The 25111-nt window shown below is 49.5% G+C and overlaps 1 protein-coding gene across 3 annotated transcripts; it reads right to left on the reverse strand.

The window, feature by feature from the left end:
• Positions 1–253: 253 nt before the first annotated feature.
• Positions 254–10219, reverse strand: NFATC4 (nuclear factor of activated T-cells, cytoplasmic, calcineurin-dependent 4). Of its 3 annotated transcripts, none has more exons than XM_008572298.1 (10): positions 9804–10219; positions 7647–8742; positions 5593–5755; positions 4802–5001; positions 4303–4475; positions 3690–3830; positions 2675–2730; positions 2282–2408; positions 1828–2088; positions 254–664 (listed from the first exon to the last, which is right to left on the reverse strand). In XM_008572298.1, exons 1-10 carry the CDS (start codon positions 9901–9903, stop codon positions 597–599), a joined length of 2385 nt encoding a protein of 794 aa, XP_008570520.1. In that variant the 5' UTR covers positions 9904–10219; the 3' UTR covers positions 254–596. The 3 variants fall into 3 exon arrangements, with proteins under 3 accessions (XP_008570520.1, XP_008570518.1, XP_008570519.1); XM_008572296.1 differs by having other exon boundaries at positions 1507–2088; XM_008572297.1 differs by lacking the exon at positions 9804–10219 and adding an exon at positions 9098–9172 and having other exon boundaries at positions 1507–2088.
• Positions 10220–25111: the final 14892 nt, after the last annotated feature.

Here is a 25111-nt window from a genome sequence, read left to right on the forward strand (position 1 = left end):
CCTAAAGGAATTTGGATCCCCAGGGAGGAAACTGTGGAGAGGTCTACTCAAGTCCTGGCCCCCAACCTCAGTGCCAGCCAGGGAGCTTCTGGAGCCCTTCATTCGCCCACCCCACCAGCTCCACTCCACTGAGAAGCTCCTTCGGATGCAATGTTCCCAGCCACACTCCATCTCTTTCCAACCTCTCAGCCTCCTTGGGCCAGGGCTGATGTCAGCTGCCCCATCCCTGTCCAAAGAGCTCTAAAGCCTGAAGCACTGGTCAGTGAGCAGTTTATTACCCATCATCCTGTCCCAGCCTCCCTGGCACCATGGCGTGCACACAATCTAGACACCGTCTTCACTCCAGTCAGTTCTGGCACCTGGCCTCAGTCTCCACTCCCAACCCAGTCCTCCACACTCTCCCTTCCCCAGCCCTTCAAGGCAGCACCAGGCTGGGGGGCCACACTTCAGCTGGGGGAGGGGAGAGAAGACAGGGAAACAGGTAGAAGCTGGAGAAAGAGGAGCCAGAGTTGGCCCCAAGCTTCTGGAGCCACCACCCCAGGAAGGAGGGAAGATGGGCAGGGCCGAGGCCGGGGCTGGGGTTGCCAGGTGATGGTTCAGGCAGGAGGATCTTCTCCAGGAGGTGCAGGGAAGCCACTCAGGTCTCGGCCAATGATCTCACTCACTGTAAAGGAGGGGCAGTTGAGAGATTGGACTAGGGGCAGGTCCCCTCCTTTTCCAGAGATCCCCAGTCCATTCCAGGCAGGCTCCAGTCTAGGATGCCTCTAGGCTCCTCCTCCACTGGCTTCTCTTTCACTGGGCTCCAGTTTTCCCAAGGTGTCTTGACACCTGGTCCTAGTCAAATCTTGCCCAACTACATCCATGTGGACTCCCATCCAGTCTAGGATGCCTCTAGGCTCCTCCTCCACTGGCTTCTCTTTCACTGGGCTCCAGTTTTCTCAAGGTGTCTTGACACCTGGTCCTAGTCAAATCTTGCCCAACTACATCCATGTGGACTCCCAGGTCCCCATCCCAGCCCTTTCCAGCTGGCTTGGCCTGCCATGTCAATCAGTGTCAGCAGGACTGGAGGTGTGTGTAGCCAGTGGGAGGAAGGAAGAGACAAAACAGGAAGGCTCCTCACCAATCCTGACCACAGCCACCATATTTAGGGGAAAGCTGAGGCAAGGGAAAATGCACTTGACTGAGCCCTCAGCAAATCACTGTGCCTCTCCGAAACTGATGCCTGTATCTGCACACTGAGGGAGCTAGATGGAATGATCTTGAAAGTAATTCTAGCTCTGAGAGGCAAGAGAAAGGCTGGGGCAGATACTCCATGCACCCTTAAGAATTATATCAACTGGATTCAGGTGGCCACAGGCACCAAAAACTTGCCTCCTGGGACCTTCCAACTGGCCCTGAGAGACCAAGTGTACCCAATCTCTGGGAAGCCAAGCTCCAGCCCTCAGCAAGCATGCAGAGCAATCTCTCACACACGCTCACACTCACAGCCCCCAGTCCCACACCCACCTTCCTCCAGCGTGATACCCTGGATAGGGACACTGTCTTGGAATCCGCTGCTGTAGCCACCCCTGGATTTCTCCTGCTCCAGAGCCCCCTCCCCAGGGCCATAGCCTGGCCCTACCTCATTGTATCCCTCAGCAGATAGGGAAGGAACACCACTCTGGGGAGAAAAGGGGCCTTCAAGAGGTGGGGATGAAGGTAGTGAAGGCCGAAAGGGGGCTGGAGGAGGGAACGGAAGCCCCAGAGGAAAAGAGGAGCCTCGTCCTCCATACGGGTCACTAGGGAAGGGGCGGGGAAGGAAAGAGACTGGAGGTGGACGGGCACAACCTGTAGTAACCCCAGTCTCAGGGAACATACGCAGGCCAGGTCTGTAGGATGGTGGGGGCCCCGTTGGGGGGTACAGAGGGGGCGTGCCATAGCGGAAGCCTTCTGACAGGTAAGGAGCCTCGTAAGCAGGGTCTTCATGGGGATAGGAGGGGTAAGGGGGCCTGGGTGGTGAGAAGTCCATGTCAGTGCCAAAGGGGGGACCCGATGCTGAAGGGAAGCCTCGGAGAGATGAGTCCGGTAGGGGCTCCTCCTTGAAGATCACTGCAAAGGTGAAGAAGCAGGAGGACATGCCAGTGAGAGGTCTGCAGTCTTCCCAGTGCAACCTTCCAACTACCTTCCCTTCCCAGGTTTCACCCATCCCTTGACCCCTCACAGTGAGGGTACCGCATCCCTCTGTCCCTGCCTTAGTTCCCCACTTCCCTATACCCACACCGTGGGCTGTCCTAGAGCGCACCAGGCAGGTACTTGAAACTCTGGGTAGGACTGCGCTTCCTCCGCCCATTGGAGACATAGAAGTAGACCTGGACTGGCCGGGACACACGCTTATTGCTGTACTCAGGGACGGTCAGGGTCAGCGTCACCTGGGAAAGAGCAGAAGATGAGGCAGGGAGCTCTCAGGGATCTAGGCTCAGCCCAGCCCTTCCAAGGACCTACTTTACCCCCTAGCTTTTTCCATTTGCTAAGGAGCAAAGTTCATTTCCTAGAGATCAACCTCCTTCCAGAGTGGCTAGACTGCCTCCTCCAGAAAAGAATAGGTCCACTATACTGGGCAAGGGGAGCCAATAGAGAATTTTATGATTTCTGTCACCTCCCACCCCCAGGGTGTGTACCCTAGTAATGTCAGTACCTCATTGCTCTGCAGTCGGTTCACCGTGGCCTCCTCCTCCCATTGCAGCTTTCCATCTGTGCAGGCGGAACAGACAGCTCCAGCCCAACTCCAGGGCCCCTGCCTCCTGCCCCAGTCCCCTGCCATTTCCCCTCCTGCTAGAGCCAAGACCAAATTCAGAAGGCCCCTAGAAAGTCTGGCACTCAGAGGAGCCCACTGCGTGTTTACTCAATTGAATGGAAGAGACAGGGTTTTAAACTGTCCCCAAAGTACAGGGAAGCAAACTGAGACCATGGACCAGCAAGGGACCAGAGGGAGTTAGTGACAGAAGCAACTCCTGAACCCCCTCCCACCCAACTCCAAACATCCCCTTCCATGATAATTCTGGTCAGAAAGGGTCCTCACTTGAAGGAAGGCAATGAGACCTCCAAGTCTCATGACCTCTGAAGATGCAGAGATGCTCTGACATGGCCCCAGGTGCTAAATTCAGGTATAGGAGCAGGGGTTCTTTGTGAGCAGGGATGGGGGAGGGCAAAGGCCTCAGGTCAGCGGCTGTAACTGGAACCCTCAGTCTTCCTTTATCCACCCCTGCAGCTCCTCCTTGGGGTACCTTGCAGGCTCTTGTAATCATAGCTGTGCCACCAGGCCCATAACTCAGGAGAGGCCCAGGCGGGAGCTGCAAAGGTGTAAGCCACCTCTCCCCTTCTCTTCATAGGCCCTATCTACATGGGGGTAAATTATTTCAAAGCCGACTCCTTTTTAATATGCAGAATGTGTACTTCTTTTTTTTTTTTTTCCCCTACCAGAATGGGTATTCCTTATATTTGTTCAGCACTGTCAACATTTTAGATTGCTATCACACCCATCTCCCTATGGGAAGCAGGCAGTACAATAGGAAGTCTGTCTGTCATTTTACAGAGAAGGAAGGAAACTGAGGCTCATCTGGCTAGTTTAGTGACAGTGCCAGAGATCTTTCACCTGCCAGTTCCAAGTGCCTCCTGCCTGCCCTCTCCTCCCCTCCCTGATGGGTACTCACCAGGACCCCTCTCAATGAACACCACCTTGGAGTCTGGCAGGAAATTGGAGCCAGTCAGTACTAGTTCCTCGCCTCCTCTCACGGAGCAGGCACTGGGGCTGTAGGCCTCCACCTGGGGCAGCTCCTGGGCTGAACGCTGGGCTGTGGAGCAGTGCAAGGAAGAGGCCTGGCTGGGCTGGGTATGGAGGGGACAGCTTCCTCTGCCCCGACCCTCTTTGGAAAAATTGTCTCAGGGCCCTGGAGGAGCCCTTCTCAGGAGAGGACACACACATAAACCAACAGTATTGATGGGGTTGCACAGACCATGTAAGGGGCTGTTCCTAGAGCAGAGAGTAAAGTAAACAGGGTAAGCCAGAGAGTTACCCAAACAGATGTACAGGGACACCCCAGGGGCAGATAGAGTACAGGATCACTCTGGGCCAGCCCAGAGAGAGTCCGTGGCCTGGGCAAACTAGAACACTACCCCCTCTGCTCTTCCATGCATGGTAGAAATAAGGGCTGAGTCCTCTATAGGGCTACCCAGGACAGACAGGGCACAGGACACTATGCAGAGGAGATGGGAAGACAGATAGACACACAGAAAAGAGAGGTTGCCCAGGGCCTCTTTGCTCACAGCATTCGATGGGCACCGATGCTGCCTGCACCGAGACGACCTTCCCACCGCCCTGGGGCACGTGTACCCGGAACACCAGCCGCACACGTGTGTTTTTGCGCCCGATGTCCGTCTCACCCTTCCGAAGCTCAATGTCTGAATTCCGAAGCTTCAGGATTCCAGCACAGTCAATGCTAAAGGCAAAGAATGGATGGCAAGCCCTCCTGGCTGAAGCCAGAGAGTGATACATCCCTAAAAGAGGAAAAGCCCTGCCCTCTATCCAAAACCCTGAATGACCTATGGGTGCCTAGGGGGGGCCAATTTGTAACCCAGAGATGGCCTCTCCAGAGGGCTCTCAGCCACAAATGTTTTATTCTAGATGGTGAGAAGGCCTGAAATAGACTCCTAGGGATGATGTCTAGTTCCTCTGAGAAAAGGAAGAAGTGGGCCTAGCTTGGGCCCAATGGAGAAGGCTGGTCATAAAGCCTGCAGACAGAGAGAAAGTTGAGTGGGGACTTACTTGGCTGCCATGTTGTTCTCAGGGAGCAGGGTCATCTCCAACACCTTCGTACCACTAACTACAGCTTCATAGCTGGCCGTGGCCACCATCTTGCCTGTGATACGGTGCACCTGATAGAAGGCATGAGGCCGCAGGTTCCTTTCATCTGCAGTGCCGATGAACATCTGTAGGGTCAGTGGCTTCTCACTGTAGCCTAGGAGCTTACAGAGGGAGACAGAGGCCATCTAATTGAAATCCCCAGTGTCTCATCCTTTATCCATCCCTGGATTTTCAGTCCACCATGGGGTGGGAGACAGAGAAAGATAAAGGACGTCCTGGAAGGGATTCCCTGGGGGTAACGGGGCACCAGTTGTGTAGAAACTGTGGCCTGGAGTTCAGAGTGTTGTTCTTGGAATAAAGCCCAAACTGGGCTGGGCAAAGGGGGAAGAGCTTCCAAGAGAGACCGGCCCAACTCAATATAGAGAAAACCTAAGTCCCAATGGCCTTTGGCCCCAGCCTAAATCCTCCCCCACATCTGGCAGGCCACCATTTTCCAGAGTAGACAAGAGGTTGATGTCCCATGGGATGAGTTGAGTGGGAGTGGAAGGACAGCAGAATAAAAAGTATATCCGGGTCCTTGAAATGCATCCCTCCTCCCCCAACTCCAGCCTCTCCCCGAGGCTGCCTTCAGGGCCAGAGCTGAGAGGGAGTGTGGGAAAGGGCAGTGCCATGGGTCCGCACAGCTGGAGGGATCTGCAGGAATCTGGGATGGGAGGGGAGAAAGGATATCAGGCCTGCCCTCTGCGCCTTACCTTGACTACAGGGTGGCCACCAGGGGCAGCTTTGACAGCTCCACGGCTGCCCTCTGTCTCATAGTGAGCCCGATGGTGGGCTCTAGGCTGCACCTCGATCCTCAGCTCCAGCTGCTCATACTGGTTGGGCAGAGGCCAGTCCAGGGGGGGTAGGGCAGAGGTCCTGGTTGGGAGAGAAGAGCAGTGATCATCTGCAGCCTCAGACACGAGGCAAGACCATGCTGGATCTGTGAGGGAAGGGCGGTTGTGGGTATGGCAGAAAGAAAATCACAGCAGAAATAAAGATGTCTAAAAGCCCAAAAGGGGCTGGCAGCTTGGCTCAGTTGGTTAGAGGCCAGTGTTATAACACGAAGGTCAAGAGTTCAGCAAGGGTTTGGATCCCTATACCGGCCAGCCACCAAAAAAATAAAAATTAAAAATTAAAACCAGAAGCAAGGGGAGATAAGGGACAGAGCCCTTAGAAATGAAGGTGTGGAAGATGACAAAATGCCTGAGATCCCTTCTTCCTGGCTCTAAGCAGAGGGTTTGGGGTAGAGAGGCTTCACCTGGATACAGAGGAACCCCAAGCCCCTCCTAATCCCCAGACCTGGATGGGAAGAGTAAAGTAAAGAAGTGCTGCCTCAGACCAGAATAAACCTCAGACATGAACTCCTCTGTTTTACAAATAAAGAAACTGAGGCCAGCAGTTACTGACAGAACCTAGGACTGAGCACATTCTGCTCCCAGGCCAGCTCCCTTTCCACTAGTTGGGACTGGATTGGTAGAGTTCCAGAGAGCTAAGGGGTTTCAGATGGGACAAGTTTTCCTTTATTGTGCTCCCAGATATGCTAGAACAGTGTATCTCAACTGATAATCCCCCCCCCCACCCCACCAGGTGATATTTGGCAATGTCTGGAGACATTTTGACTGTCATAACTAGAGGAGAGGGTGCTACTAGTATCTAATGGATAAAAGCCAGAGATGCTGCTAACCGTTCTGCAATGGCCAGCACAGACGCACACAACAAAGAAATATCCTGCTCAAAATATCAATAGTGCTGAGGTTGAGAAACCCTGCCCTATGGGAACCCCGGGAACTAGTGTTAGGGTTTCTTTCCCCTAGTAACTTTTCTGGATGGAACCAGATTTGTCTGATATCTCAAGGTTTAGGATTATTGAAATGGGTAGGGTTCTTTGAGAATGAAGGGGGTAGAAAAATAGAAAGTTTTAATATAAATTCTTTTACTTGGAAATATGTTATTTTATTCAAATTAGAAACTATACTCAAGGGCTGGCCCGTGGCTCACTTGGGAGAGTGTGGTGCTGATAACACCAAGGCCACAGGTTCGGATCCCTATATAGGGATGGCTGGTTGGCTCACTTGGGAGAGTGTGGTGCTGATAACACCAAGGCCACAGGTTCGGATCCCTATATAGGGATGGCTGGTTGGCTCACTTGGGAGAGTGTGGTGCTGATAACACCAAGGCCACAGGTTCGGATCCCTATATAGGGATGGCTGGTTGGCTCACTTGGGAGAGTGTGGTGCTGACAACACCAAGTCACAGGTTAAGATCCCCTTACCAGTCATCTTTAGGAAAAAAAGAAAAAAGAAACTATACTCAGCCACTAGGTCAGACCTTAGAAATTAAAGGTTAGAGAAAGGGGACTTTCTGCAATAGAATGTAGGGTTGGCACCTGTCTAAAGAGCCCAAGTGGAAGGCTGAAACCCAGCACAAGTTCCACACCTAGCCACCTGCCAATGAAGAACTGGGGATGGGGGGCAGCCTAGAGGAACTCCTCCTTTACGTAATTGGTCCTTCTAAAACTGCAGGGCCCCTTTTTCTAATTGGCCCCCAGGGAGCTATTGCCCTTTTGCAAATCATCAGTCCAGAGGGAGGGTGTTTTTTCTAATTCTCCTTAAAACCAGGTAGGTGGCAGCTGCCTTGCAGGCTGCAGTTTCTCTTTTGAAATGCGGAGGACACAGAACTAGGGTCTTTCTTCAAACCCATCCCTTGATCTTCCTGCTCCCCCAGTAGGATGGCAGGAGAGAGCTGTGGTGCCAGGCGCAACCCTCACCTGAAGATGGGGCTGTGTCCCCCAATCCGGGCCTTGGACCAAGCAAGTGGGGAGGGCACCGCCAGGTAGTCCATGCCAGCCACCTCCTTCCGGGGACCCCCGGGAGGAGCCATAGCTTCCTCTGCTCCCAAGGGCAGCTTCCCATTGCATGGGGCAGGCTCCTCGGACCGAGGCAGGGCCACTGCCTGCTCGCTGGAAGTCCGCCGGGTCTTCTGGGGGATGCTCTCAGCTGGTGGGGCCCCCACGTAGTCAAAGGGGCCAGGGGAGCCAGGGTCCCGGGCTATAGGCAATGGGGGTGGTGGAGGTGGCTCAGGCCCCTCTTCCCCTAGGCTGCCACGGCGAGACAGAGCTGGAGAGGCTGAAGATGGGGTTCCCGAGCTCGAATAGCGTCGCTTGCCACATGGAGAGGCAGGCCTGGGGGAGGCTGGGGTGGGCCCTGGAGCGCTGAGGAGTAGCCAGCTATCCTCCGGCCCCCGGCCTCCGGGGCTTGGACCGTACAGGTTCCAGGGATCCTCAGGAGTCCATGGCCTAGGGGAGGCCCGGGGTGAGGGCAGCGGGGATCCCAGGCCAAAACGGGAGGCTGCTTCATTTAGCTCAGACTCCACCTCATCGCAGGCTGCATATAGGGCTGCCTCATCCGAGGCATCAGAGAAGAAGCTCCACGAGGACAGGCTGCTGCTGCCAGGGCTCGGGCTGAAGAAGGCTCCCCCGCCCTGGCCCCCTGCCTCTCGGTAGCCTCCAAAGCCTTCTGGTGGGGGGTAATCTCTGGGAGAGCCATCCCCCCAGGCATCAGGGTTGTCTTCCAGCGGGGCCGGGGGGTCAGGCGTGGGAGAGATGGAGGTGATGCGAATGCTGGGACACTCAAGAACACGGCCACCTCCAGCACCCCCAGCACTCCCTCCTGGTCCCCCCAACCTCACTGACCGGGCAGGCTGGCTCTCCCAGGTGCCAGGTGAGGGGGCTGGGCGCGGTGGTGGCGAGTGCATGCCAGGCCGAGAGGGTGGAGGTCGGGGAATACCAATAGGGGCAGCCCCATAGGGAGGGGGCTCCCCGAGGGCCAGACGGCAGCATGGCGGGGCATCCTCTGAGTCCAGTTCTGTCAAAATGGGAGGGGGGCAGAAGGAGATGGGGAAAGAGAGAAGCAGGTGAAAAGTCTAGGTTCCTTGAGTGGCCAGCCCCCAAGTCCTGCTACGCTCATCCCTCCTCGGCAAGGAGGGGTCTCTGAGGAGCCCTTCAGAGCCACAAGACAAAAGCAAAGTTGGACCTCGGAAGATGGAGGAGCGTGCCAGGCCTTTTCCCGCTCTGAGAACCTCACGCTCTGAGCTCCTGGCCATGGGACCTGGGGTACCGGACGGGGCGGGTCTTAAGGTGAGGGAGGTGGGTCCAAGGGGCTGGAGCCGGGCCTAGAGGCGTGTTTAGCCAGGCGCTGGGCTGGGCTGGGGGCGACTCACACATGAACCCAATTAGCAGCGGTTCCCAAACCCCCAAACGGCGCTGGCAGGCGCCTCAGTTGCCATCGCAACCGTGGCCAAGAGAGGGGGGGCCAGGGCGGTGGTAACGAGGGGAGGCGGCTCCTCCCTTGCTCCCCCCAATCTGGGGGCGGGGGTTCGGCCGAGGGGGTGATGCGGTCCCCGCCGGGGGGAGGGGGACAGCGGGCAGCGCGGATTCCGTGCGAGCGGCAGCCACCGCCCCCGGCTCGGTCCCCGCCATCTGCCTCTCATTGCGGCCAGACGCGGGAGGGGGAGGGGCGCCCTGGCGCGGTCTGAGAGCGCCCCCGGCCCCGGGCGTCCCGTCTGCTGGACCCGGCTCGGTCCACAAGGGGCAAGCTCCAGGGCTGAACCTCCCCTTCCCCTGGAGGCGCCCCGGGCTCTGGGGACCGCCGTTCCCACCCCCCCCATGTCAGTGACAGGCGGCCCAGCCGAGAGGCGGCGCGCAGCCAACGGCACCCCCCACCCCCACCCCAGTCACGACCTAAAAAGGAGAAAGTGGTAACCCGGCCCCCAGCCTCACTTCTGCAGACCAGCGAGCCCCCCAACTCCCCTCAACTTCTGACCTCCTCATCCCCCACCCCAGGCTCGCTGCCCTAAATTCCCCAGACTCAGGATCCCGGGCCCTTCTCTCACTGAGCCCAAGACCCCCTCCCAGCCCCGCACTGACCTTCCCCCGACCCCCCCGCGCCAAGCGGGGGGGCCTCCTTTTCCTCCCCGAACACCAGCTTAAATTCCAGCTCCTCATCCTCGCAGCTCGCTGCCCCCATGGATCCGGCCAGAGCCCCCGGGTCCCGGCCTGGGTGGGAGGGGGGAGCGCAGGAGGCTGCTGTATCTTCACCCGGGTGGCTCCCTCCCTCCCTTTCTCTGAGACGCCCCCTCCTCCGCCGCTGCCACCTCCCTCCGGACGCCCCCTCGTTATTATAGAAACTTTTCCAAACTTTTTTCCCCCAAACTTCTTCAAAGCGGGGCCCCCCCTCCCAGCCTGTCCCTGATTGGCTGCCCGGGATGCTCCAGCCCCTCCTCCAGGGATGAGATGGGAAAACCACGCGCCCCTCGTCCTCCCCCACCCTCTCTCCCTCTGTCCTCTCTCCAGTCCCTCCCCCTCCAAAAAAACCAAAAAAAAAAAAAAAACTGAATTGGAAAACGGTCTTCAAGCGTGATACGACCCTATGATGCCTATTGGCCCGCAGTTGTGACAATCATTTCCCGCAGGGAGCCCAGCTCCCACCCCACCCTCACTTAGTTCGGGGCTCCGGGTCCGAGCGCCTTAAAGGGCCACATCCTGGGCCCCCAGTGTAGAGGGCCCACGGGAGACCCTTCCTTGAGTTCTAAAGACTTGTGTAGCCAGTATCTAGCAAGGAAGGACCACCTCTCCTCCCCCTTCCCTCCAAGCTTGAAGCCAGACGGGCTCTGGGGTGCACAGTGGCTCCAGGCTTCTCTGAAGAGGAAAAGGCCAGTCCTTCCAAGTCCCTCGCCTGAGGCCGCTCTGCCTGGGACTTGAGGAGCCTTTGCCTTGCTGAATCTGCGTCTCCACTCGGCATCCCTCCCAGTCTCCCAAAGGTCAAGAACATTTATCCGGCCTGGATGCCTCTCCGAGCAGTCCTAGCCAGCGTGGATTGAGGAACTATTCAAAGGCCCACAGCCTCTGATGAGCGTAGATCCAGGCCGGGCTTTGCCGCTGCCCTTGTCCCAGCCACCCAGAGGGGCCGTTAATTTGCCTCCACGGGAAGTCGGTCCCCTCCTCCCCAGAACTGTAGTCTGGAATGAATCTCTGATCCTATGACAGCCCGCTCCGGCTCTCCTAAAAATCCTGGCCAGGTTTAGTTGGGGCCCGGAGTCTCGCGACCTGGTGGGCCCCCGGAGCTGGACACCTGTCACCTGGGCAGGGGGAGGAAGGAAGACCCGGACTGGAGTTTCCAGGCAGGGCAGACACAGAAGGGGCCTGGCTCGAGTGAGAAGGAGCTAGGTGGAGATCCACTAGTCGGACCGGAGGTGCTGAGGGGCGCGGATGCGGCTCCCATTTCGCCCCACGCATGCGGCATGCCTCAGACCTAAGAGGCCTCCGTGATCCTCCATCTCCAGACCCCTCCGCCCTCAGGGACTCCGCAGCCCAGCGTCTGAAGGGTTAAGGGACGGCCCTCGGGTCAGACGTTTACAAACACTCGGGAGCCGGGCGGGACCGCGCCCGTTACTCTAATGAGAAACAGGCTCTGCGGGGCGGGGGAACAGGGGAGGGCTGGCCCGGCCAGCCGGAGCTCCGCAGCGGCCGAGGCCGCTCCCCACCCTCCCTCAGTCCTCCCTCGGGCCCGCCCAGGGGACCCCCCCAGCCCCCGGGGACCCCAGTGACGTGCGGAGCTGCCCCGGCTCCCAGCCCAAGGCCGCGACGCAGGAGGGGCGGGGAGAAGAAGCCAGGCCGGCGGGGAGAGAAGAATGTTCCGAGGCCGAGTGGGGAGGCGGCCTGGTTTGATTTTTCTTGTCTTTTTTTTTCTTTGGTTGGTCTCCTCAGGTTACATTTCCCTTCCAGCTTCATCTCGGAAATAAAGGAAGGAGAGAGACACCGGAAAGGGGAGCAAGGCACACCTCGAGACCATCACCCAGCCTGCATCTAAGAGAGGGGCAGGGGAGCTGGGAGGCGGGGGCGAGAAGGGCAGGGGTAGGGACCCCGAGACCCCGCCCCCGCCCCCACCCCCGGGCGCAGCACCAGCAGACGCGCACATTCTTTTCAAATGTCATATTTCCTTTGATCCTGGGCAGCGTTTCTCCATGTGTCTGGTTCCACTCCTGCCCAGCCAACTGCCTCCGCCTCTCACCCCCCTTTGTTTTCCTGGAGAACCCTCCCCCTCCTGCTAGCGTCTGGAAGGCCCTGAGGGCTGGCGTCCGCCCTCATTCCCCTGGTGACTCTGACCTCTCTTCCCAGTGACTCAATTTCCCCTCTACGGGTGTTGGGGAGTGGGGGGGTAGGGGGAGCAGGGAGAGAGCTGCTTAGCGCAAATATAGTACAAAAGAGCCCAGAGACCGCTCAGAGTGCTCAGCTTCTGCGGGGGGGGGGCATCCCCTCGATTCTGAAAACCCTCCAATTGGTCTGGGCTGCGGCAGAGGGATGGAACATATGACTTCTGAAATGTCCTGCCTGGCATTGGAGGCTTGGGAAGAGCGGGAAGCTGCAGGTTTAGGTTGCCCTACACTCCTGCCCCCTGGCGACCACAAAGACCCACCGCCCTTCCTCCTTAGTTTCGTGGTTTCTCGCGCCACCTTGCCTTGGTCTTAGCTCCGCTGCCCTCTAGCGCACACCTGAGCTTTCTTACCTTGGTTTGTGGCCCGATTTGCCTCTTGCTCTGCACTTTAACAAGAATGATGCGACAACCTTTGAAGTGGATTTTTTTTTTTACTCACACAAGACACATTCTTGTAAACGATTTAAGCCATACAAAAATATGTAGTAAACCATGATAACCCACCATTTTATTACTAACATATATGTACACACACATACTCTTTTGATGCACAACCTATATGCATTCTAGCTACAAGCATTTTACTTGTTTTTTATTTTTCTCAGTTAACAAATGGCTTGAAGATCTCCTGTAAGTACACGTGCATCCGAAAATGGTGATCAAAGCGCCCACCTTTTCGGCTGATAAAGTAAAATGACTTTTCACAAATCAGGTTAGTAACAGAGTTAGATCTGGAAACCAGGGTCCTTGTCCGGTGCTAATTTACTACACCACATTTTACATAGGAATCTGTTTTAGGTTTGGTTCCCTGAAAAAGTAGAGCCTGAGAAAAGAACAAGATGCAGGTAGTTTATAGTGGAAAGTAATCACAAAAGCCAGAAGTGGAAGACTGGAAAGAATGAAACTGGGAAAGAGGGAAAGGCCATCCAATGGTGTGATGTTGAACCAGTCACCACTCTGAGCGATGGGAACATCATCCCACTTCTGTGGAGCCATACAAAATGTGATTGAAGAGACAAAACGGGAGTATTTACCCTCTGGCTCCCATCCACCGTGTCGAAAATTGCCTTGTAAATTAGCTCACTCTTCCAGGTTTACACAAGTATCAGCATAGCCAGTGTGCCACAAGGCTGCAGCAAAGAAGCCCGTGGGCAAAAGTCAAAAGACAGGGGCTGTAGCTGGGACCTGGTACTGTCAAGGGACAGCTGCAAATGGTTGCCATAGCAATAGCTGGAATAAAAAGATGGATGGAGAGTATGTGAGGCAAGTATCCTACACAAGATCACTCATTCAAACAAAAGATATGTATTAAGAAATCTTTAGGGTTTTAAGAAACTGAGCCAGTTAGCTCAGTTGGGTAGAGCACGATGTTATAACACCAAGGTCAAGGGTCTGGGTCCCTATACCGGCCAGCCACAAAACAAAAAAATAGAAAAAGAAACCTCTATATTCAGAGGCAGTTCTAGGCATTGGGTACATATAAGCCAAGCCCCCAAGAATTGCCACTTTTTAATCAGGCTGAAAATATATTTCGTCCTTGACATCTTTCTCTTCTTGCCCCATAATTGATAGGTAGAGACCTGCCAGTTTTACTCCTGCAGTATGTATATACTTCCTTCCCATTCCGTTCATTGCCATCCCAGTTCATACTGATTTTTTTTCTGACAAACGCTCAATAACAATATCTAACACCAGTGGCATACCTTACATATTTGACAACTAGAGCTTATCATTTTTAAAGCCTTCTCTATAAGAAAAAAATGTTTTCGGTATTAACCATGACATGAAATATAATAACAATGGGCAGAAAAGACATGCAGAGAGTAAAAACTTTCTTATATTGACCTCATATGTATAATAATACCATATATATATATCTGTAATATTACAGTACAAGAAAGGAAACAAGTAATGGGTTAATAGTTGTAATTATATTAACACACTTTTTGTTTTTTAAAAAGGAAAACATCTCATATTGATCTATCACAGGAATGAACAATATTACAATTTCTGTTTTGAGTCAACTTTTGCAAATTTGTCAGTAGCTTTGTCAAAATTGATCTTCACATATGTATCTTCCTTCAACAGATGGTGTAGACAGATTTGTTGATCTAGCTCACTCTTAGTTGATCAAAGAAAAGTTTTTAATGATTTTAATTTTTTATTGAGATATCATTTACATACCATAAAATTTACTCTTTTAAGTGTACAGTTTGGTGATATATTCACAACGTTGCATGACTATCACTATAAGTATAACTAATTCTAGGTCATTTTTATCATCCCCAAAAGAAACCCCATACCCATTAGTAGTCACTGTACATTCTCCCTTTCCCACAACCTCTGGAAACCCTTACCTATTTTCTGTCTGTATGATCCACAATTTCTTTCTTTCTTTTTTTTTTTTTTTTTTCCTTTTTTTGGCAGCTGGTCAGTATGGGGATCCAAATCCATGTCCTTGGTGTTATAAGGCTGCACTCTAACTAAATGAGCTAACTGGCCAGCCACTTTCTGTCTCTGCAAGTCCACCTATTCTGGAAATTTCATATAAATAGAATCATACAATATGTGGCTTTTTGTGTCTGGCTTCTTTCACTTACATAACGTTTCCAAAGTTCATCCGTGTTGTAGTACGTATCAGTACTTCATTCCTTTTTATGACTGAACATTAATTTTAATTTTGAAAATTTTCTTCACATGAAGCAACAGATGTATAAATTTCTTGAAAAAAAATCTGAAAGCTGAGGATGAGATTGGCAAGATTCATAAAAGTCCTATTTCACAATAAATTCCAGAAATTGCAATATGTCTTTGTTTCTCCAGAATTGAAGCTAATAGCCTTCAAGTGTCTCAGTTGAAAAATTTTAAACACAAATAAACATTCCAAGTTATCATATAAGGTATTTGTTATCTATTACTGCACAACAAATCACTCCCAAAACATTGTGGCTTCAAACCACAATGATCATTTATTATCTCTCATGGTTTCTGTGAGTAAGAAATTCAGACAGGGTACAGTGAGAAAGGCTTCTATCTGCTCTGAAATGTCTGGTGGAGGACTCAAAGGCTGGGAGCTAAAATCATCATGACTAGCCATTGATGTGGACTGTTGGCTGAGAGTTTAGCTAGAGCTGTACCACATACACGTGACTGTCCCACAAGGCTTGGGCTTCCTTGCAACATGGCAAGCATCCAGAGACAGAGACAGAGAGAAAAGATCCAAGCAGAAGGTACATCCTTTTTATGGCCTAGCCTTGAAATTCACATAGGTGTACTCCATTGGTCAGGGCAGTCACAAGCTCCTGGCCAGAATCAAGGGGCAAGAAAAGAGACCCTCATCTCAAGGTGGAAGGAATAACAGATACACTGTAAGAAGAGCATGTAGAATGGGATAAACACATTGTACACACAACCATCTTTGGAAAACCCCTCCCGTCATAACAATACACATCTCTCCCATACTCATCCCCTCCCTGCAAGACCCTCAAGTCCCATCTCCTTGTGGTACCAAGTCAGACTCAAGAGGCCAGACCTCCTCACCTAGATCCTGGACCTCAAGCCTGAGCAAATGCTGTATAAAAAAATCACCCCCAAACTCAGCGGCTCCTTCAAAGTACATTCTATTTAATTAGGAGATAAGACGTAAATACATGAAAAGTTTTATAATAATAAGGCAGCTTAACAATAACTAATAATTCAGGAGATGTAACAAAAGAAATGTATCGCTAAGAGATATTTGCTTGGAAGCAACAGAAACTGACTTCATATAACTTAAGCAGAAAAGGAATACATTGAAAAGAGAGCTCATAGAACTAAAAGAAAAGGAGGCTGAGGCTTCAGGAAGGATGGGAACCAAAGTGGTTCTGGGAACTAGTCAGTAGGGTCCAAGGCACAGTCTCTTCACGGTGCTGGACGTTTTCAATTCCTGTTATATACCAAGTCCTTCCTGCTTCCAGTACTTCGCAGATGTTGTTCCTCCTGTCTGGGTCTCTCTTCCCACACAACCCTTCTTGCCTGACTAACTTCTACTCATCTCTAGATCTCAGTTACAGTCTCATAGCATTCTCATATCATTCATAACACACATCCCAATTGTAATAAGATAACTGTGTAAGTACTTGCTTAATGTCTGTATACCCCACTTGAATGTAAATTCTCTAAGGAGAACTTTGTCTTATTTATCTACTAAATTCCTTTACTTTTTATTTGTGATCTATTTAACAAAAATTTGTGGAAACAAATGAAGAACAGGCAAAGACTATTCAGAGCATGCTATAGCAAGGAAGTCAGCCACCATCACTTGCATGTTGGCACAGAATCAAAGGAAGAGGAGTGGGAAAGGTAAAAAAGGGAAGACTTCAGGTATGCACTGATAGGAGGCTGTTGGCCTGGAGAAGCTGTAGGTGGGCTAACTAGAAGTGGGGCATCCTCTGTGATTGGGTAGGGATGCATATTTGCCTGTGTCTGTTTGGTCCTAAGCTGGAAAGGACAAAAATTAGGGAAGCTGTCAGTAATCAAGTCCTGGCTGTTTGGAACAGATTGTTACAGGGATTATTGTTTGGCTTCCTGGGCTGGTTGCTAGAGATAGTGGTCTAACTTCCTACAAGTCTGCTTTATAGCTATTAGCCTGGCTTCCTGGGCTGGTCACTAAAGATAGCAGGTTGGTTTTCTGGGCTAATTCCTGCAGACTGTGGGTCAGAGTTCTATTTTTATAGATGGTCTGGCCAATATCCACTTGTATGTTCAGTCTCTCACATTCATTGGGCATCTGTTACATGCCATACACCATGCTAGGCTCTGGGATAAAAAGGATAGAAGGTAGTTGCTGACTGATTGAAGAGTTGGTAAAAGACGGTGTTTAAATAACTAGATGCATCCATTAGAATTAGACTTGGCTGTGCAATGACATAAAAACCTGAAATATTAATGGCTTAAATGAGGTGGAAGACCATTTCTCTCTCATGTAAAGGCTCTGCAGGTAGGCACTCAGTCCTAGTATGGCAGCTCCACAACCATCAGGCTCTCAAGTTCTAACTACCTTGCTTCTGGACTATCCTTAGCCTTCCGCTGTAAGGAAGAGGGCTGTGCAGAGTCACATCCATATTTACACCAGCAAGAAGAAGAGCAGAAGAATGGCACACCTCTCCCTCCTCACACCACTTATCTTTACTTCCAATTGGCCAGAATCTGGTCGTCACATGGCCATATATGTAGCTGCAAGAAAGGCTAGGAAATGTGTTTATTCCAAGTGAACACATGTCTACTAAAAATGCCAGGTTTTATTATTAAGGAAGATGGGGAGAAAGGCTGTTGGAGTTTGCCTCTGCAAACTAGAGAAATGGGATTTGGGAATTATCTGTAGATTTCAATTACCCATGTTATCTCTTTCCTCTAATAGGGGATATTCTTGACTTACTATGTGATTATTCTCATTATTTATTACACAGATCAAAACAAGTTCTTTTCATAGTTAAAACAAAACAGCTCTATGATATTCATTGTTATCCTATTTTAGGGATGCCGTCTGTGTTGTTGTCTATGGCAACTATTTGGAGTCCTCACTCTGTGACCAGGGACACTTTTCTCTCAGGTCTTAGTGTCAGCAATGACTATGCTTCCCCTGAATCATCCGGCAAAAAGCAAGACCATCAAGACATTTAAAATGACAGATGTTGGGCTTTTTTTGTGGGCAAAGCATTTGCAATATACATTGTAGACCGTTTGCTATGAGTTGAATATTTGTCACCTCCAAAGCTCATGTTGAAGCTTAAATCCTCGATGTGGCAGTGTTGAGAGGTGTGGTTGTTAGAAAATGATTGGACCGTGGGGCCTCTGCCCTAAATGAATGGATTCATCCATTCATGAATTAGTGGATTAATGGATTCATGGGTTGTCATGGGAGTAGACTGGTGGCTTTATGAAGAGAGGAAGAGAGCATGTTATCCCTCTCTCCATGTAGTACCCTGCACTGACTCAGGGCTCTGCAGAGAGTCCCCACCAAAAACAAGGCCCTCACCAGATGCATCCCCTCAACTTCAGACTTCCCATCCTCCAACACTGTGAGAAATAAATTTTGTTTCTTTATAGATTATGCAGTATTTATGCAATATTCTGTTATAAGGGACAGAAAATGGACTAAGACGTCATTATTGCAATTAATTTGGTCCAATCTAAAATTATGTTCATCTTTTTGTATAAAATATATGATCTAATTAAATTTATGATCACATACATTAAATTTCACATAGAATTCCCCAGATTTTGCCTTAGGAAATTCCTGCAGCTCCTTCCGGGTATCATCCTGATTTACTTTGCTGTTTTCACTTCTCACCCTTTGTTTCTTCCTAGTCAGAGGATGAGCCTAAGGAACTGAAGTACAGCAAGTGGGAATAGCAAAGCAGACTCTCTTTCTCCACTGCAAGATGGACACAGTGAAAAATATATCAAATATTTTGGGTTTGGGTTTTCCCAAAACTTATCGTTCTTTTTTTATAGCCATATTTGGATTATCAAGATGTTGATCTTTTTCCAGATCATTATTTTTACTTTCACTGCAGAAACTTGGTCAGTCTGTAAACTTATCTGCAGTTCAACAACTTGTAAGATCAGTTTCCGAATTCAGTTAATGTCTGACATCTGCTGAGAGAAGGATGCATGCAATAGTGCTTTATTTATTTATTTATTTTTCTGGGCTTTGAGGTGAATATTCTGTGTTCTAAAATTTTTATTCTTCGGGCCGGCCCGGTGGTATGCAATTAGAAGCCAAAATCCGATCCTAAAATTCTACATTCCTCATCACATTTAAATCGTTCTATAGGAACTGCTAACTGGTCCCTCAGAATCTAATCTAGTTTGTATTGCTGGAATGTGAAAAAAGTCTCATTTCCTTTTTCCCAGTATGCACCCCATATGCGATCCGTTGCCGGACACGGAAAAAAGACAAAAGACAAAAAAAAAATAAAAAAATAAAATAAAATAAAATAAAATTTTTATTCTTCCACCTTTAGGTATCCAATGCAATTAGAAGCCAAAATCCGATCCTAAAATTCTACATTCCTCATCACATTTAAATCGTTCTATAGGAACTGCTAACTGGTCCCTCAGAATCTAATCTAGTTTGTATTGCTGGAATGTGAAAAAAGTCTCATTTCCTTTTTCCCAGTATGCACCCCATATCCAATTCCAAATACCTCACATATTCTCTGAAGTTTTGGTGCATACGAACCTATCTACCACTCTGGGTCCTCACTTAGGTTCACACAGGCCCTTTCTTAGGCCTGTGATTCTTCTCTCTCTGCTACCACCTAGGAGGTTTTGGAAGTATAAGCATAGGAAGATGTGCATGTTCATCAGTCAAGGAGAAAGTGTTGTAAGAATGTGTTTATCCATTCCTCGTCTCTGCTACATGACCCTGATACCCTGGCTGGAGCTGATTGGATATAGAGTGGACAGCTGACCAAAGCTGAGCCAATTAAATTATTTTCCTCTGAAACTTGGACTAACACACAGATATTAGAGATTTTAGCTAATTCATTTTAATAGTATTAACTTATGAGCTGAATTTCCAAGAACTGCCTTAGTTCCTAACAGTGTTGTTCGCCTTCCGCTTGGGGGTGGAAAGATTTCCTGATGTTGCTTGACTTCAGGTGCTTCACTAGTCATTGTTAGTTTCTCTTATACCTGCCCACAACTTTGTAAATGGTTCCTTTATCAAATTCATCTCAATGACCCCTAACTGCTATACCCCTGTATATGTTCTATAAATTCCCATTTATGCTTAAAGTAGTTTAAGTTATTGTATTAGTCCATTTTGTGTTGCTACAATGGAATACCTGAAACTGGATGATTTATAAAGAAAAATGACATTTATTGCTTACAGCTTCTTTTTTTTTTTTTTTTTCTTTAAAAGGTGACTGGTAAGGGGATTCTAACCCTTGACTTGGTGTCAGCACCACACTCTCCCAAGTGAGCTAACCGGCCATCCCTATATAGGAATACGAACCCTTGGCCTTGGTGTTATCAGCACCATACTTTCCCAGTGAGCCACTGGCCAGCCCTTTATTGCTTACAGTTTCTGAGGCTGGGAAGTCCAAAGTCCATCTGGTGGTGGTGACAATGACACAGGGGCCTCACATTGCAAGATGGTGGAAGCAGAGAGAGAAAGAGAAACTCTCCTCTTTTAAAGCCCTCGGAACTATGCCCTTGACCACCAAATTTTTAATCCATTCACTACTGCATGATCCTACAATCCAATCACCTCTTCAAGGCTCCACCTTTCAATTACCATAATAGGATTTCCCACCCTCTTAACAGTGACATGGAGGCTAAATTTCTAATACATAAAACTTGGAGGACACAATTCAAGCTTTAGGGAGTTTTGTGGGGACATAATTCAGTCCAATACAGTTATTATCTGCTATTCAAAAAATCAGAAATATTGGTTACATCTGAGAGTCAGCTGACAGAATAAAAGGAAGGATGGGAGGACTAGGCTTTGAAATGAAGAAACTACACTGCAGACGCTATAGCCAAGTTTATGTTCAAGAACAGTCTGGTTAGGACGTTACTATAGCTACTGTTAAGGGACATCCCAACCCCTACCGACCTTAACATATGCATTCTGCTTCTGTACAAATCACTTGCTAAAATAAATGGGGGAGTAAACAAAGTAGCATAACCAACGCTATTTTAGGCTGCTCCACCATTTTAGGCTGGAGAGTCCCTATGGGGAATCCAGGGTGGGGAGGGGCTACAGGGCTAGCCGCAAAATTAGCTTATGTACTGCTGGCTGGCTTGCATTGGCTAGATTGTGTCAGGTGTGAAAAATTCCCGCCTAGCTAAAAATAAAAGCTACGAGAGGTTTCAACTCGGGGCTGTGCTCTTCGATTGGCTTGCATAGCCCTGGCTGCCAGAAATAAACTCTTTTCCTTTTCCTATCACCCGGTTCTCGTGGGCAAATTTCTTTTACCCATCGGACATTGGCCATAACACTACCATCAGACACTGGCCAGTGCCCCATCACTACTAGATGCTGCAATTAATTGATTCAAAGCTGTCCATGCATCCCTGCATCATTTTCTCATGATTCAAGTCCCAAGGGGGAACCAAGGTACCATTTCCATGCAAGGTCTGCCAGGCTAAGTAGAGTAAGGAAATATCTGGCCTCTTGGCTTCCTTAAAGAAAGGTAGACTCCCACAAAAATTCACATGATGTGGATTACTACATAGAAAGGGAACTTACAAACTAATCAGGCAAAAGATGTTACATCTTTAAAACAAAATCATGTCACTCTTCAGAATGTAAACTTCTAAGGGCAGTGTCCACATCTGATTCATCTTTGTCTTTCCCTAATGCATGAGAGTGCCTTGCACTTTGAATGTGCTTAGTAAGTATTTGTTAAAGGAAGAAAGGAAGCAAGGCTATTCCTCCATTACACCTCATATTAACATTCTCCCTCCACCCAGGGAATCCAGCATCATTGCAGTCTGCTATCTTCTTCTCTACTCCATCCCTATTTCTCCCCTGGAACAAGCCCAACCCCTTACCCTCGCCTTGCCCCTTCGACCTTGCAGACCCCTATTCTCTTGGTGTAACTTCTTGTTTTCTCAACCCCTTCCCCAGAAATTCTTTCCCTTTTACCTTACCTGGGACCTGGGCATTCTCTCACAATCTTCCCACCAACACGCTGTCCTCCTACATATCAAGGGAAAAGGTGTGGTTTCCCCTTTCACAGCTTCACACACAGTGAAAGATTTCATCACGCTATTCAGAATGGCATTCAATTTAAAATTTAAGGACCCACCCATGGCTCACTTGGGAGAGTGTGGTGCTCTGACAACACCAAGTCAAAGGTTAAGATTCCCTTACCGGTAATCTTTAAAAGAAAGAAAGAAAGAAAGAAAGAAATATGTGCAGTTTATTGTTTATTTGTTTGGGGTTTTTTTGATGGCTGGCCAGCACGGGAGATCTGAACCCTTAACCTTTGTGTTATCAGCACCATGCTCTACCAAGTGAGCTAATGGGCCAGCCCCGTGTAGTTTATTCAATGTCAGCTCTACTTCAATAAAGATTTTAAAATATGTAATTACAAAAACTGAGCCTTACTTGATTGATTCTATCAGATTCTATCAAAGGGCCTCACCCAAAAAGGAAGGTAGCTGAAAAGAGCATAGATCTGTGTTTAAAACCCTGCTCTACCACAATGTCATTGTGTGACCTTGGGTTCATTACTTAACCTCTCAGGGCTTCCTCAGTTTCTTTATCCATAAAACGGGGTAATAATAATCCACCTCATGGGCCAGCCCGGTGGCGCACTGGATAGTGCGCTGCTTGGGAAGCGCGGCGGCGCTCCCACCCGAGGGTTCGGATCCCACATACAGACCGGTTCCCGCTCACTGGCTGAGCGAGGTGCGGGAGCGACGCTGAGGGTTGCGATCCGTTGCTGGACACGGAAAAAGACAAAAAAATAATAATAATAAATAATCCACCTCACATATTATTTTTTATTATTGTTGCTAAAATTTGAAAGAGATGACAGAGTCCTTAGCACATCTTAGGTGCCAGTACACAAGTAGGCCCCATGTCTGTTAGATGCATTTCTGTTCCCTTCCTTTCTCCTCCTTCCTCTTTCCTTCTAGATAGGGATCCTAGTCACAAAGATATTCAGAGGAGAAACAATGAGGAGGAAACAGGGCAGAGGGTGTGTCTGGGATTGTGTTCCCTCAAAAGAGCGCTGTGCTGGAGAGCTGGATTTGAGACTTCCTGGGGAGTGGTCCCAGGGATCAGGAGGAGGGAACAGAAAATGTGAGTCAGGGAAAGAGAAAATGCCAATGAAAAGGTACATGTTGGTCCAGCTACTGATGTGGAGCTCAGTGCAGCCACAGACCCTCTAAAGAACTGCTGACTGCACCTCAGAAAGGACAGGAGGATGGGTGGGATGCCTGTCCTCTATTGGTTGAGTTTTGCCCTCAGAGAATTAACTCTCCTCTCTCCACACTGTCAGCTGAGAGAGAAAAGCAGACACAAGGCCTCTTACATGCCATGCTGGCAGGGTCACGGGACCACCCACCACAGCTGCAGTTTCAATCAGAGGCAGCCTGAGGACTTGTGGCTGATGGCACCCAAAGCGGCTGCCTCAAGCCTGGAGCCCATCCTTGGGTCAACAATACGACCTTTTTATAAAACCTTGTGGAGCGCCTTTGCCCCAGACAACAAACATAAACTGCCTTTCATCAGAGAAGCCAGAGGCCCCGGATTAAAGCTCTCTACTCAAGACCACAGGCAGGGACACACTGACTTCCTCAATTCTCCCTCAGGACAGTTGTCTGGGAGAGAGGAAAGAGACTACCTGAGCAGCGATCACTGAAAGGGCTCTGGGAGGAAAGGGTGGGGCTGCGAATTCATCAGGAGAAGGAAGAGCCAGCTATTTCACTGAACAGTAGTTAAATCAGTTTTCTCTGCTCTACAAATAAACTGTGAACTAGAAGTGTTCCTCAAATTGGAAACTAATAATGCTTATTGTGATAAAGTGTATCACTTATTGAGCATGTGCTATATTCCCAGAAATGTGCTGTATTCTTTTATGCCTTATTTCATTTTATCCTCACAAAAACACAGTCCAAATAATTAACCAAAACTCAGAGAGGTTGAGTAAGTTGCTAATGGTCAAACAGTAAGTAATTGACAGAGTAGAATTCAATCCCAGGTAGCCTGACTCCAGAATTTCTACCCCTGACTATTAGGCTATCCTCTTTATACCTGTAAAGAAAAAGACTTCTGGTCAAGATGGCAGAATAGACGGTGTGTAGGTTAATTCTAGGTGTCAACTTGGTTAGATGAAGGAATGCTGAGAAACCGGGTAAAGCTATCTTTTTAGGAGTGTCCGTGAGGGTGTTTCCAGCAGAGATTAGTATGAGAGTCTGAGTGGACTGGGTGGGAAAGGCCCACCCTCAATGTGGGTGGGAACCATCCAATCCACTGGTGGTCCAGAGAGAACAAAAGACAGGAAAAAAGGTGAAGCTCTCTCTGGTATACACTCTTCTCTCCTGTCCGTGGACATCAGAGCTCGAGACTCTTCAGCTTTTGGGCTCCAGGACTTACACCAAGGACACCATCAGCTTCCCTGGTTTTGAGGCCTTTGGACTTGGACTGAGCCACACTACCAGCATCCAGTTTATAGACGGCCCATTGTGGGACTTTTCTTCACAGTCGTGTGAGCTAACTCCCCTAACAAATCCCTCTCATATAATTGTAACATATCTTATTGATTCTGTCTTTCTGGAGAACCCTGACCAGTACAGATGGTCCCCAGCATCACTCTCTCCCATAATCAACCAATTTACAACTATTAAAAAGCAACTGCCAAGCTGGGGCTGCTAGAACCCAGGGGAACAGGAGAGACCTACAGAGTTTATGAAGGTGGGAGAAGCTGAGATGAGAGAAAGAAAGGATCATTCTGACTGTTTTGAGCCCCAGACATTGGGGCACAGCGTAGACAGCTGATCTGCCCTCCAGTCAGCACAGGACCACTCAGTGGAGACTGGTCAGGAATATAGAACTACAGGGGTGCAATTTGCTGAAAAGACTCAGTCCCAGACCAGAGTTTCCACACAACCCAACTGCACCAGTCCTCACAAGACCCAGAAGTACTTACAAGGTCAACCATTAAAACCTGAGCTTCACAGAAAGCCTTCCCCAAGAATCAGCAGCAAAGCAGCGATTTAGCTCAACAACAGGGCTCAAGCACTGGTCCCCACAGGAAGTTCCCCCATTTTCGAAGTACCAAAAGGACAACAAATTAGTTCCAGTGCAGAGTTTAGGTCGTGGGGGTAGCTAATAATCCAACACAGAACTGAAAAAAAAAACAAAAAACCCACAGATCAGAGAAAAAATTTTGATATTAACCAGTAAAGGTCTAACACCACCAAAGAACATCTATAAAACCTAGAAGGACTGGAAGCCCCCTGGGCTCCCAAGTGGCGGAGGGAGAGAAGGTGGGAAGAAGGCTGAGGGCATCAGCCA

This window comes from Galeopterus variegatus, unplaced genomic scaffold (genome assembly GCF_000696425.1).
Source record: "Galeopterus variegatus unplaced genomic scaffold, G_variegatus-3.0.2 Scaffold774, whole genome shotgun sequence".
Classification (NCBI taxonomy): Eukaryota; Metazoa; Chordata; class Mammalia; order Dermoptera; family Cynocephalidae; genus Galeopterus; species Galeopterus variegatus.